Source organism: Nuphar pumila, chromosome 4, assembly GCF_984573655.1.
Source record: "Nuphar pumila chromosome 4, dmNupPumi1.hap1.1, whole genome shotgun sequence".
Lineage (NCBI taxonomy): Eukaryota > Viridiplantae > Streptophyta > Magnoliopsida > Nymphaeales > Nymphaeaceae > Nuphar > Nuphar pumila.
The window spans coordinates 115,025,626-115,040,568 of NC_143252.1; the positions used below are offsets into that span (position 1 = coordinate 115,025,626).

The 14,943-nt window shown below is 36.7% G+C and overlaps 1 protein-coding gene across 1 annotated transcript; it reads right to left on the reverse strand.

Annotated features, from left to right (window-relative positions):
- Positions 1 to 6,248: 6,248 nt before the first annotated feature.
- Positions 6,249 to 6,515, reverse strand: LOC149840700 (transcription factor IBH1-like). The gene has a single exon (XM_090005119.1). It carries the CDS (start codon positions 6,513 to 6,515, stop codon positions 6,249 to 6,251), a length of 267 nt encoding a protein of 88 aa, XP_089861245.1.
- Positions 6,516 to 14,943: the final 8,428 nt, after the last annotated feature.

The window sequence follows — 14,943 nt, forward strand, 5'->3', positions numbered from 1 at the left end:
AGAGTTTTGTTTCTATAAAACCAAGCATCTAGACCACATTCATAGTATAGTGAAATTTAAATATATATATATATATATATATATATATATATATATATATATATATATATATATATATATATAAAAGTCTCGAAGAATACCAATTTACATATTTTGTTGGTTTACATATTTTAGTTACCCTATATATATAAAGAGAGAGAGAGAGAACTTAACATATTAAGCCTCATTTCTTGTCCTATCCCATAGGTTTTAAGTGTTTTATGATAGATCTTAACCATTAGATGCGTTGAGCATGTTCAATTTAATGGGAATCGACTTTTGGATCATGTTTTTTTTATGAAAAAACATGTTTTTCTAAGTCAAAAAAAATGGTAGCTTCATAGCCATTGATTTTGAATTATCGAGAAAACCTGTATACAAGTCAGATTCCTACTAAACAAAACCTATAGATCACATTTATAGTGTTAGATGCGAGAAAAAATACTTAAAACAATGATTTTTGAAAGGGCCTATATATATGTATGAGTAATGCCTTCCTTAGGCTGCCTTTTTCGTTAGGTCTCATTAGGCTCCTTCAGAAATCATAGTTTTAAGTATTTTTTCTCATGTCGAATACCGTAAATGTGATCTGTAGGTTTTGTTTAGTGGAAACCAGCTTTTGGATCATCAAAATCGGACCTGCATACAACTTTTTCTCGTGATCATCAATGGCTACCAAGGTGCCAATTTTTTTAGATAAACACAGTTCAAATCTATCATAAAACACTTAAAACTTATAAAGCAAAACGGGACAGAACAAAAAACGGGGCCTAATAATTCTCTCTCTCTCTCTCTCTTTATATATATATATATATATATATATATATATATATATATATATATATATATATATATATATATATATATATTTATATATATATATATATATATATTTATATATATATTTAGTTACATACATAAAATCAAACTAATCAATTTTAGCTTTCTAATATGCATTATGCATATTATGAAGAAATTTCACTTAAAGACACAACCTTCAATTAACAAATAGGCCTGAGATGACGACATCAGAACAAACCCCGTTGGCGCATGGGTGTGTCCGTAGCTTTTATAGGTGGGCCACTTAAGGCAGGGTGGTCATGGGTCACACCCGAGGTTTTTCTTGCTTGGGTGTGGATTCCTCATCTTAGTGAAAAAACAAATACATCTTGTAAAAAATTCAAACAACACAAAGCATGCCCACATAAGAGCGTTTAAACCTACATACACATATATGCACAGATTTGATTATTCTTTTTCTACATTGAACGAGAAAAAAACCCTGGTTCAAGTGGAGAGAATGATGATGCCGTGTTACCGTGTGCATGGAAACCTAGCCGATGGCAGTTTAGTGGAGCTGTGATCCAGGGAGCGGCTACGTACCATGACTAAGTGCCATACCCAATCACATGACAGCATTTCATGTGGGGGCCTGTACTCTGTACCTGTGGGTCCCATGCAATGCTGTAATGTGATTGGGTATAGCACTCAGCCATGTCACTTAACCCCTCCTTTGATATCAACCCCAGTTTAGGCATCACCAGGAGTCTCTCTCTTTCTCTATGTCACATGGGTGCGGGTGCGCGGCACTTCCAAAAAACCAGGGGGTTGGCGTGCGGCAAAAATATAAAAAATTATATATATAAAGTCTAAAAGTTGGGCATAAATGACTCTAGGTGTGTTGACTGCACCCAGGGTCAGGTTGACCGCATCGGGTGCGGGTGCGGGTGCAGGTGTGGGTGTGGCACCTAGTTGGAGAATCCCTATAACATATAGGTTAAAAAAAATTCTTGGCAATTTTTTTTTAAGTCCGAAAAATTAAACTAAAATGACCCTGGGTGCATTGACCGCACTCTGGGTGCATTGACCGCACCCTGGGTTGGGTTGACCGCACCCGGTGCCGCACCCACACCCGCGTCGCATCAACGCGGGTGCAGCACCCTGATAGCTGAATCCCTGTGACATAGCTCTTTCTCTTTTTCTCTCTCTCGTTAGTGGCTAATCTCTTTTGGAGAAATCTTTATTGTACTTCAAAATGCTATAGGGATGATTCCACACACATCTATATAATGTTTATTCTTAAAAAGTGAAGATTTCTTTAAAGAAACTGGCCTTGCTTGCCTCCTACAAATTATTCTGCAAATATATGGGACAAATTCTCACTTATTATCTTTCAAAAAATATTCTCACTAATTACTATTTTTCAGATAGAAGATAAATTTCTTGAATCATAAGAAACTGCAGTTAGGAAGCCTGTATATATTAACCATTGATAAAATTCTGTGGTTATGTCAAGCTGGGAAAACGAGGAGAGAGTTACTGATCTTCAAACTTTTATATATTGTTTGAGTGAATTTTTTGAAAATTGAATGAGAATAAATTTTTTTTTTGTATATGGTAGTAGATCAAAATGTATGATGTGAATATTCAGTGTATATTTTGGCACCGGAGAAAACATAATCAAATTCATCATCACGAGTACTTCTAGTAGGATAAGTATACGCTTAGTATTTGCGTAAACTCATGAAACATGTAGATAGTTTTTGACATTGCAGGCATGCTAGCCCTTGCCTCTTTAATCCTTTGATACTGAACCTTAATAGTTCATAGCTAGATTTGAGCATCTTCATGAAAATTAAGGGATTGGAAGTGGCCCATTAGCGAGAAAATTGTTCACAAAAGGATTGATGCCCATATATTTTTGGAATTAAAACATGTAAGGACTCTAGCATTCGATGTTAGAAATTAAATTTCTTCAACATTTTAACATGTAAATTAAACAGTGCAATGATAAATGAACCTGTTGCCCTACATGAAGAATAAATGAAGCTGCCATTTTAAAGCCTCATATTTTTATTGTCATTCTACATGCATGGCTCAGAACAATTTAACGGAACAAATAGTTTTCTTTTTCGTAGGTACAGTAAGAAATTTGATTATATTTTGCCAATCCACCATCACTGTGATGATGTTATGTGATTTTCATGGTGCAAAAAAAAAAAAAATCAGAACATATAATGTTGGCCTTTCAAACATCTTTCTTAGGTTCAATACGGCAAAGAAATAAGGACAGTGATTTCTCTTATATCATAATTCAAAGTAATCAAATGTAAAATGGACTGGAATCATTCAAGGAAACTAAAATTGCTAGCAATCTAATCCCTATATATTTAGCTGCGACCAATAATCATAGCGAAAAATGATTAAAACAGCAAAATAATTAATGGCAGCCAAATTCCTATGAGATATTAAAAAATCTCATATATTTTACATTTTTATCGACAAAATATTGGAAAATAAGTAAAATTATCAAAATATAATTGATAAGAATAAATAAAACATAAAAATGTAAAAAATCACCTATTTTTTCACAAAAAATAGCCAATAGAACGTAATTGATAACACATAATATTTACATTTTAATAAATATATTGTGATAATTTGAAAATATTGCAATATTTTGGCCATTTAAAGTGGGTGATCTACACTATCACTTTCTTGTGATATTTTCAAAATACCCCTGATATTTGTTTATATATATATATATATATATATATATATATATATATATAGAGAGAGAGAGAGAGAGAGATGAAAACCTACCCAATGGAAAACCCTCCCAAACCAAATCAATGGACGTTTTATTGGATTTTTGGTATTTTTTTTTTCAAATTTTTGGCCATACAGATGTGATCTATATGCTTGTTTTTATAGGAATTAGTTCTTTGAGCATTTGATTTTGATGCATGGATAGGTTTTTATAAGTTTTAAAAATCAACGGCATACAATTTTCATACATTTTTTAGGCTCCAAATACCATTTTTTCTATCCAAAATTCATGATCAAAGTGTCAATTTCTAGTAAATCAATCATGTTCAACACATCTATACAGTCAGAATTTTGAAAAAAACACCAAAATTTTTCCATTGGGTAGGTTTGGGACTGTTTTCAATGGAGAGGTTTTCATTCCTCTCTCTCTCTCTCTCTCTCTCTCTCTCTCTATATATATATATATATATATATATATATATATATATATATTGTAATACCATTATCTCAATATTATTTTCTTCAAGCCTTTCGGTTGATTGACAACATCATCCATCTTTTACATGTATCAGGTTCCAAAGTTTTGAGATCCCTTAAAAAGGAACTCTGGCTAGAGAAGGTCCCAGAGGTTTTTTTGGATATAGACCCCTTCATGTCAACCAAAAGGCATCTGAACCCACACAAGTAGGAGATGGGTCCTTAACCTAAGCATGAGGAGATTCTGGAGTAAAACAACCAAGAAATCTATACACTATATGATAGGCAATTGTGTCCATGACAAACACCAACTAAGGAACTTCTTCACAACCAAGTTCCTGAAGGTTTAAATAAGCAGATGGAGCTCTGCCAATAAACTAAGAGGCATCTGTCCAATTCTACTAACTCAAGTGACAGGGGAGAGCTCCAAGTAAGAAACAGCAATTGCAATTGGAAATCCTTGCTCCTCAATCCAGTGGTAAAATTAAAACTATGAATTGAATTTTTCTTTTCTCACCCTACTAATACAACTGCTTAAATAAAACTTATTGACAATGAATTTATTGCATTTGCTGCACCTAGAAACTTTCATGTTTGACTAATTGAAGAAGTAATTAAATATTTGTAGGCCTACGTCCTTTCTCTGCATGATGATGAACACAGGTGGACACTGACTATTTAGGCCGTCACCTCTACGGAAGACTTAAAAAAACAGTATCATAATAAAGCAGCGAGAGAATCTTCCAAAATCCTAAAATCTTATACTAGCTCGGGCTCCAAGACAAGCTAATATTACAAACCAATTGAATTGTTGAACACTCAAAAAAATGACCAGGTTAAAAGACTATGCCGTGCGCATGTTTTCTTGTCTGGTAATTAATATGTTTTTCTATAAATTAATCAAATCAAATATAAAGTTAAAAATGGACCACCACCACCATAGCCTCTCTATATAGAGAGAGAGATATGACTGTACAACCAAAAGAAAGTGCAAAATCTACAAATTGTGATGATGGGATGCCTTCTCCTTCTCTGGTATTTTAGCATTTCATATCAATCGGACCTTATATATTTGTTCTTTATAATGTATCTAATAATAAATATATCTTACATGAAGATTTTACATCTAATGAAAAATCTATGGCTCACAATGCATTTAAAATTTTACTATACAAAATATTATGGACCATTGATTGTTTAGTGTTTTAAAAATATTTTTAAATAACGAAAATTAGAAATCTAAATATGTTGCTTACTAAATAAATGATAAAAACCAATTGTGTCCGATTGATGAAAAACTTAATTGTTAGGAAAAGAACATTACCCGATCATCATGGGTTATAAATTTTATACCTTACTTTGGTTGAACGATCCCCCTTTCTATATATACACACACCAAGGGAAATGTCACAGGCATTTCTTAACCGTCGGCTGCTTTGCCGGCGAAGTTGCCATCCTCATATCATTCAAGTTCCCTATACCACACCACCACATGGAAACACACATCTTACCATGAAAATTTTCCATTCCTTTACTATCTTCCTGCAACTATGAATCAGCAATTAGTGCGCACAATGCATTAAAAGAAAAAGAAAAAGTGATCACGATAAAAAAAACATGGAGATGGGGTTTCATTCCTAACATCTCATAAAACCGAACACACTATACTAAAATAAAGCACTATATCATCCCTTGTCATGTGCTGTTCTTCTGCACCACTAGATCACCAGTCAGTACAACTTCATGCAATCAACAGCAATCATAAAAAAAAAAGATAGGCATGAACAATAATGATTCCAACACAGCAAAAACTATTCCTCCTCCGTCACCATCTAATTATTTGCACATGCATACACAACACACACACATGAGTGGGAAACAAACTTGTCAATTTGAGACCCAGAAAAAAAGAAATATAATTATCCAAATAATCTAATTTACATGAAATGAAACCCACGTGAGAGAGAGAGTAATTTTGTCTTAATTTCAACCTGGACATTACTCAATAATATCAAGTATTATTTCTAATTTACATTGAACAATCAAAGGATGCAAGATCTACATATGACTTTATGTCTCCGAATATATATATATATATATATATATATATATGTGAATGTTTATTTCTTCTTCTTCTTGCCTAGTTTTTCTTCCATTATATGTATAAAGAAAAAGAACTCGGTTTATGGGGAGAATGAATCAGCGATACACTTCATGACCTGTACCTGAGCCTTTAGCGACTTGATGTAATCGCCGGCTTCCTCCAACAACCCATAGAAATCCAGTCCTTCGCCTCCGGGGACAAGCTGGCGCAGAACATCGGCTCGGCTTAGTCGGCTCTCTTTCTTCACGACGGCGGTTTTTAGCCCTAGCTGCCGCTGTTTCTGTATGAAGGCTCGGCTGCGTTTGAGCACGGCGCGGCTCCATGCTTTCTTTGCGTTGCATGCCATGGCTGCAGAAGCTAAGCTGATATCTGCAGCCTGTTTGATCCTCCTGGCGCGCGCAGAGACGGTGGAGCTGCGTCTGCTTAGGTTTATGGCGGTGAGGGCTCTGAGGAAGCGCCTTGCAAACATGGTAGGGAAGGGTTTAGGGTTTGTGGAAGGTTTCATTATAGAGAGAGAGAGAGAGAGAGAGAGAGAGGTTTTTGCGAGTATGTGTATAGTTGAGTTTGGATAATCCAAAGTGGTGATTTAATGTGTAGGAATGTCAGGGAAGATTTGGTTTTCTGACACAGGGGGACCAAGGGATAGGAAGGACAAAAGGTATTGGGAAATGAAAGACCAACTCTGACACACAAAGGATTTTGTTTTCAAAGGGGTGTCTTCTTTGTTATCATTGTCTTTAGGGGAAAAAATTATGGTAATCAAAGAACTGAAGGAGAGAGAGAGAGAGAGAGAGAGAGAGTTGCAGGCACATGTAGAAAAAGGTGCTATGAAGGAGAGAGGAAGAGGGGGTGGGGGAGGAAGATGAAGAACGGATGGTGGTAGAGGAAGTAAAATTAGGAATCAACGTTTTAGGGTTGGGGAAGTGGTGTGGACCACAAGTGACCAACCTTGCACATGGTTGCACATGCTCCCCGTGACCCACTTTGATGATGCTCACCCTTTTTTTATTCTTCTTGCTTGTTTTCTTTTTTTTCTTTTTTTATTAGGTTAAATGCTTTTTATTATTATAAAGATCAATTAAATTTTCATTATGTTTTAATCTTGTGGAAGAATATTGGGTCTCTTCCTCTCCATGCAATAAAGGGCATGATCAAGCATTTGATATACTGATTTCTCTACATGCCAATGAAAAAACATCATATCATATCCATCTGGTTTTCGGAAATTGTGCTTTAAGTTGTGAATTTTCTTTGATTAATTATCATTTTAAGAAATTGGCAACACCACCCCATCCAACCCTGTCCACTCTTCTTATGGATCGACTCAGGCTTAGGCTCAATAAAATATGTCTGATTAGCTAATTGGGTCAAACCCACAAGATCCAAGTAGTACATGTACCTCGGTGTGTAACGTTTCAATTAAGATCTGCTGCTTCTCAATGCAAAAGTTAAAAAGTATGAGTTTTGCTAGTTAATTCATGCTATCTGTATCTGGACTCAAGTCCGGACCGGACATGTTACTGGATCCTCTAAGGCAGATCTGGGTCCGGATAACCGGTTTAGTGCAGGTCCAACTTGTTGATTGGCCCTACTACTATGGGGTGATATGTTCAGTCAATGCTAGCACACTGAATGAAACAGACACTTATGGTTGATTTGATTTTTGTATATATTTTTTTATTAAAATCATAAAATTAGTTTTACCCATGAGACTGATAAGTGCAAATTTTGGCTTGGATGTAGCACAATGTCCACATTGTTTTGGTTTCAATTATCTCAACCGAATGGTATCATGGTTGATGTCATGATCGAAGGACCTTTTCTTGAATGATTTGTCCGTAGCATAACCCCTTGTGGGCATTGAAAGTATTGGCTATTGTTCGAGGATAACTTTAAAAAACTTTCTAGTTATTGCCAATAATTTCCATAATCCATGTCCCTCTTCTTTTTCTCTTCTGACTTGTTCTATCAATCCAGGGTTTCCAATAGTTTCTTTTTAAATATTTGTTTGTTTTTCTTAGTGTTCTAAATGACAAACTATCTGACATGATAACTTTGAGTGCATTATAGTTTCAAAATGCTTCACAAGTTGGCTCGTTATTTTAAAAAAGGTAATTCTTTCAAAAATAAATTAAAAAAGGTAATTAAATTGGTGTTGGTCCCATGCATTGTCTTACCTCAAATTTTTATGCGATATTGCTAGAGGCGTGGAAGATATAAACATGTTATATGCTTATATATAACATACATGAACATTGATATTTACATATAAGAGAAGGTGGTAGCTGCTAAGCACTTTTTTAGCTAGTCAGATTTTTTAAGGGTTTTTTCATGTTTTTTTTTTTAAATCTGACGGTACAGATGTGTTCAACATGCACTACAAGAAACCTGTGGATTAGCGACAACCTAAATCTGTCGCTAATCCGACGCTAATTCGTCGCTAAACGGTTTAGCGACGGATTAGCGTCGGATTAGCGATGAATAACTTTCATCGCGATTTTTTCGACGCTAAGTAGTGACAAAACTTATCTGTCGCTACTGTCATCGTTAATTTGCGACGGATTAGCGACGGACATGATCCATCGCGAGTCCTTCGCTATTTTAAATTAGCGATGTATAATCTCCGTCGCTAATCCGTCGTTAAATTTTAAAAAAAAAATTAAAAAAAAATTGCTCTCTGCCGGCGCGTTCTCCAGCAGGAAACAATTTTTTTTGCACAGGCGGGTTTCGGCGTCGGGATGCTCTTCCGCAGCGAGCCAATCACGGCGGACGGCCTCAGGCGAGGAAGTGGCAGGACGGGCGGTGGAGACCGGCGAGGGACACCGCCGGGAGGAGGAGGATGGCGCGGGGGAGAGGTAGCGTGAGGAGGAGGAGACCGGCGAGGGGCACCGCCGGGAGGAAGAGGACGACGCGGGGGAGAGGTAGCGGGAGGAGGAGGACGGTCCGGGGGCCGACGCCAATCACGATCGAAAGGCCTCAGGCGAGGGAGAGGCAGGACAGGCGGTGGAGACCGGCGAGGGGCACCGCCGGGAGGAGGAGGATGGCGCGCAGAGGAGAGGTAGTGGGAGGAGGAGGACGGTTCGGGGGCCGACGCCAGTCACGCTTGGAGGGCCTCAGGCGAGGGAGAGGTAGGACGGGCAGTGGAGACCGGCGAGGGGCACCGCCGGGAGGAGGAGGAAGACGGCGCGGGGGAGAGGTAGCGGGAGGAGGAGGACGCTCGGAGGGTTGATGCGCATCGTCAGAGGAAGGGCGATTTAAATCAAACGGGGGGGGAGGAGGGAGGGAAAATTTCGCGCCTCAGGCGGGATGGTTTAAATCGAAAATTAGCGACGGATTTAGCGAGGGAATTTTTTCGTCGCTATTTAGCGACGGAAAATTTCCCTTGGTAAATCCGTCGCTAATTAGTATTTTTTGTAGTGTTTTGGCGACAAAAAATTTTGTCGCTAATTCATCGCTAAGTAGCGACGGATTTAGCGAGGAAAATATTTCCGTCGCTACGTTTGCAAATATTTCAAATGTTAGCGACAAATAGTTTTCTTTCGCTAATCCGACGGATTTTTTCCGTCGCAAATATTCGTCGCTAATTAGCATTTTTCTTGTAGTGATGGTCAATTTGTTAAGGAACAATATTTGGATCATGTTTTTTTGATAAAAAAATAACTTTTTAAGCTTGAATATTTATGAAAACTTTGTCCATCAATTTTTAAACCTCATAAAAACCGTCATATGTATCGGAATGGGATGTTCCAAGAGTTGGTTCATATAAAATAAAGCATGTAGAACACATATGTACTGTGAGATTTAAGAAAACATGAAAAAGAAAACCTTCAAGCTCGATTAGATAGAATGCTGGTTAGCAGCTACCACCTTCTCCCCCCTCTCTCTCTATCTCTCTAACTAATTTTCTTTAAAAAAAAGAGAGTATAGTATAATGAAATAAATTATATATGTTAGGAGGAAATGCTTAAATAAAAACATGCATGCACTCGTGCAAAGACGTGGGGCTCAATTATGGGGTACAAACTAAAAAATAGAGAGAGAGATGCCTTTGATGTCCCTTTATGGCTATCATATGCTTCTCTTGTCAAATTAGGAGTTTCTAACATCAAAACTTTAAATTATTGTAATGACTTGATTAATTGCAAGACGCGTACCCATTTGTCTGTATATGCAAGCTGTCAATCTCAACACATGCCCACATGTCAAGATTCCATCATAACATAGTGTCTTCCTCTACGTGGCATATGAGGGAACCGTAAGATCTCAAACCCCTCATTAGCTGTGATTAGTGGATGGATTAACTCCTTGGAAAAAAAGCATTCCAAGGTTAGTAGTTGCTTTTTAAGAATCGGTGGTGTGGATTAATGCAGTTTGATAGCAATCTTTTTCCTTATTTCACACTGACACCAAAATACCGCAAGAAACAAAGCTAAAGGGGCAATGAAGGTTATGGAATCATACCCATTTCTTCTCTCTTGGCAAAGGGTAACCCCACTTTTTTGAGAGAGAGAGAAATAAAAGCTTCATTGATATATCAGTGGTGAACATCGATTAGTATAGATGGGTGTGATATCACACCTACTATATCAGAGCAACATTAGACGCCAAATGAGAAGAGCAGAGCATGTACAGTACCCTGTTTACAGAACAAACAAATAAGAAATAAACATAACAGAGGAACTAGTGAGCAAAAACGTATACAGAAAATCTGTGTTTGCTGAAGCAGAAATTCTGTATTTGCTGAGCCCCGAACATAACCATTTTATCTCACGAATTAATCATTTCACATCATCCTGCTGCAATCTGAGTTTGGAGCAACGCGATCATACCTCGCCTCTGAAATCTCTTTAGAGGCAAACACAGTGACCCCACTCTTGTTCATAAAGCATTTGGAGTACAGATGCTACTCATAACTCAACTCCGCCTCGACTCGATTAGTGTTAGTCTCAAGCCTGAATAAAGGAGGAAGTTTGGCCTCCGTAAAAACTGACAGTAAAACCCTACCCACATCCTATAAATATGAATCTTAAGAAATTAAACAAGACTCTAAGCTAGCTAGTCTCATGTAGTTGGGATAAGGTATAACGGTGACGGTGGTGATGATGTGCAACTTGTAACTCTTGTCAGGATGTAAAGAAATTTTCTTTTTCTGATAGGTATGTCACATATTTTATAATGAAGATATGTACAAGTTTTAGTGTTAATAAAGTTTGTAGTACTTATTAGAATATTTATTTCTCAAGAAGTTTTCCGATCAATGTCTAGAAGTAGTTTGCATTATTCAAATGACCTGTCGCTTTTTTTCTTGATAGGCAAATTGAACTGTAGCTTTAAGAACATCATGGATAAAATATGTTGAAAAAATACGGCCCATCATTTACGATAGGTGTGTTTTCTTAACCATTGGGGGCTCCGCTTGGGCGGAGCCATGAATCTAATGCACAGTAAAAAAACAAATCAAAACCCTAACAACATGATTCATAGATATGTTAATTAAAAAAAAAACATAAAACCCTTAAAATTCTAACCAAAATCAAGCATGCATTCACGAAATCATATTTAATGTTGATTGAAAAAAAGACAAAAATACCAAATTAAATATTCATGGCATTTTAGAAACCAAATAAAAAACTTAAATTCTAACAAAAATCAAAGATTTAAGGGTTTGAGAAGTACAATCAAAATCAAGCATGCATTAATGAAATCTTGCTTAATGATATATAAAAATAAATAAAAAACCCAAAAATTATAATTAAACATTTGCATCATTTGAAAAAAATGCAAATCAATACCCTAATCTCTAAAAAAATCATGAATTTACATTCATTGAAAAAAAATTCTAATATTCTAATTAAATTAAGCATTAATTACATGCCTAATGCTAATTAAAAAAACATAAAAAACCTTAAAACCATAATTAAACAATTATGTTATTAAAAAAATAACATAAATAAAAAAATAAAAACCCTAACAAGCATCATACATCATGCTAAAGGAATAGATAGAGACAAAGAGGGGGTTCGGGGGAGTTATATATATATATATATATATATATATATATATAGATAGATAGATAGATAGATAGATAGATAAATAGATAGAAAGAGAGAGAGAGAGAGGGTGGCTATGTACTCGACACTTGGCTCGGGGTCACCCTAACCCATTGATCAGGCCGGGCACGAGTGGTGCCCACCTTGTCTTGGGGAAGTCCAGGTCAGACCTTCAGTCTAGGTCAGGGTGTGCACTGCCCACATACACTCTGGGTCAGGGTGGGCACTGCCCACCCACACCAATTACCCCTTGGGGGGTTCCCTGCCCACAATATGACTCCGCCCCTAAGTGCATGTTACCAGAGCCAGACTTGTAAAGAGGCCAATGTGGCTTGGGCCTTAGGGCCCCTGGGCCCAAAAAAAATTTAGGGGCCCATTTTTAAGACCCGAGCTCCCCATTTGTTTAGAAAAGGTTCGGGTAATGGATCAGACTCGGATCCTTTACCCGACCTGGATCCAATTAAACATTAAAAACCCATGCGCCCCCTCATCTTCTTCAATCTAAAACCCCTGTACCCTCTCACCTTCTTCAAGAAAAATTCAATATATTTGAAATTTCAGAAACGTGGGCCCATATTTAAAATTAGGGGCAAAAAAGTTGGCCCCATTTCAGTGCGGTGTAGCCAGGGGATACAATGGAAGCCAAGCTCTCGACCCCAAGCATCTCTCTCAAAAGGAAGCTATCGTTGGTGATCTCCTCTATCTTCTCCTCCAACCATCTCCTGCTTTATGTCTCTCTCTCTCTAGAGCGGCCATAGCGTTGAAACGGTGTCTCCCCTCTCAATCGTCCTTCACAAAGATGGTGCTTCCCTGCAATAGCTCTCGATTGGAAAGATTTGTGATGATAGTCATTGTGCCTCCCAAATCCAAGTGAGTTTGCATGCTTTTTTGTCTCTTGAATGTTGTGTGAGTTTTTCATGTTTTTCTCTTCTTTGCAAGGGGTGATGCAAATCATGTGAATTTGTACTAGATGTGTTTCTTTCCACATGAATCCATTTGGGGGATTTTGGTTTGGGATTCATTTTTTTATTGCCCAAAAGAAGGTTGATGCATTTTCTGGGGAATTTTGTGGTGGGGTGTGATGAAAGTTGTGATTGTGTGATGTGTTTTGCTTTTCGGTGCCTACTTCATGAGATTGGTTTCTTGGATTTCTGTTTTTTTTTTCGATCCCTGCATTTTCAATTTGGGCTCCTCATTTGCTTTCCAGAATTTGAGGTGCACCTTATGAAATCTCCCAAGAAATTGAAATTTGATACTTTTGTATGTTAATTGCTCGTTATTTTTTAGGTCGTTAATTAATTATAGGTATTTTTGTTAAATTTAGATTTCTAATTTGTGATTTGTTAATTACAGGTATTTGTGATTTATGATTTGTTAATTATAAGCAACAAATAATGCCTTTTAAGCATAAATCTGGTGCTCAAAAGAGAAAAAGAAGAGAAAGGAAAGCAATATTAATTCAAAGTCAAACCGGATCTATCAACAAATATTTTAATAGAACTGTGGAACCAAATGAGGAAGCCCATGAAATCGTGGATCTGAATGAAAATGAGGAAGCCCATGAATTCATGGATCTGAATGAAAATGAAGAAGTGAATGACATCTTGTTTCAAGAAACTGAAGATGGAACTCGAACTGAAGAGATTAAAGAAACTGAAGATTCAACTACGAATTTAGAGGATTGTGCAAATTAGAATAACATTGATATGAAACTCTAAGATTTTTTAGTAGAAATGGGTCCAAAGGGAGTGGATGACATCTTGTTTCTTAAATATAGAAACAATAGGCATTTTGATTCATCACATTATACACGTGTACTGACAAATGGGAAGACATCCGATAGAAGATGGCTAATATATTCTATCTTTTTAGATAAAATATTTTGCTTCTGCTACAAGTTGTTCAAAACACCACAAATAATAAGCAGAATGGGGCAATTGGGCAATCATGGATACAACGATTGGCATAATATGCATAGAAGTCTTAGAAATCATGAAGCTGGTAGAGATCATATAGAATGCATGTTTTCTTGGATTGATTTAGAAAAGAGACTCAAAACAAACCAAACAATTGATCAGAGTGTGCAAGTTCAAATCAACAAAGAGAGGCAACATTGGAGGCAAGTTTTGACAAGAATAATCTCCATTGTGAAAAAACTTGCCAAAAACACTTTAGCATTTCGAGGAGATAATGAGAAACTCTATGGTGAGAACAATGGCCTACTTTTGCAAATGATAGAAATGGTTGCTGAATTTGATCCAGTAATGGAGGAGCACGTTCGGCATGCTCAAGCACGAGAAATTCAGTATACATACCTTGGACCCAAAATTCAAAATGAGTTAATTTTGACATTAGCCAACAAAGTGAGAAGTGCAATCATTGCAAAAGTTAGACATGCAAAATATTTTTCAGTAATTTTTTATTGTACTCCTGACGCGAGTCATGAAGAACAAATGTCTCTAGTACTACGATGTGTTGATGATTCGATAGACACACTGAAAATAGAAGAATATTGGATTGAATTTTTGAAGGTGGATGATACATCAGGACTTGGATTGTCAAATGAATTGAAAAATGTGCTAACTACATTTGGGCTTGATATTGATGATATAAGAGGTCAAGGGTATGACAACAACGCTAACATGAGTGGAAGACACAAAGGTGTCCAAAAAAGAATACTTGAAATGAATCATGTGGTTGTCATAGTCCTAATTTGACAATTGT

What these genes read in the sequence shown, in the direction of transcription:
- LOC149840700 (XM_090005119.1), bottom strand. Translation starts at nt 6,515, where the DNA reads ATGGCATGCAACGCAAAGAAAGCATGGAGCCGCGCCGTGCTCAAACGC.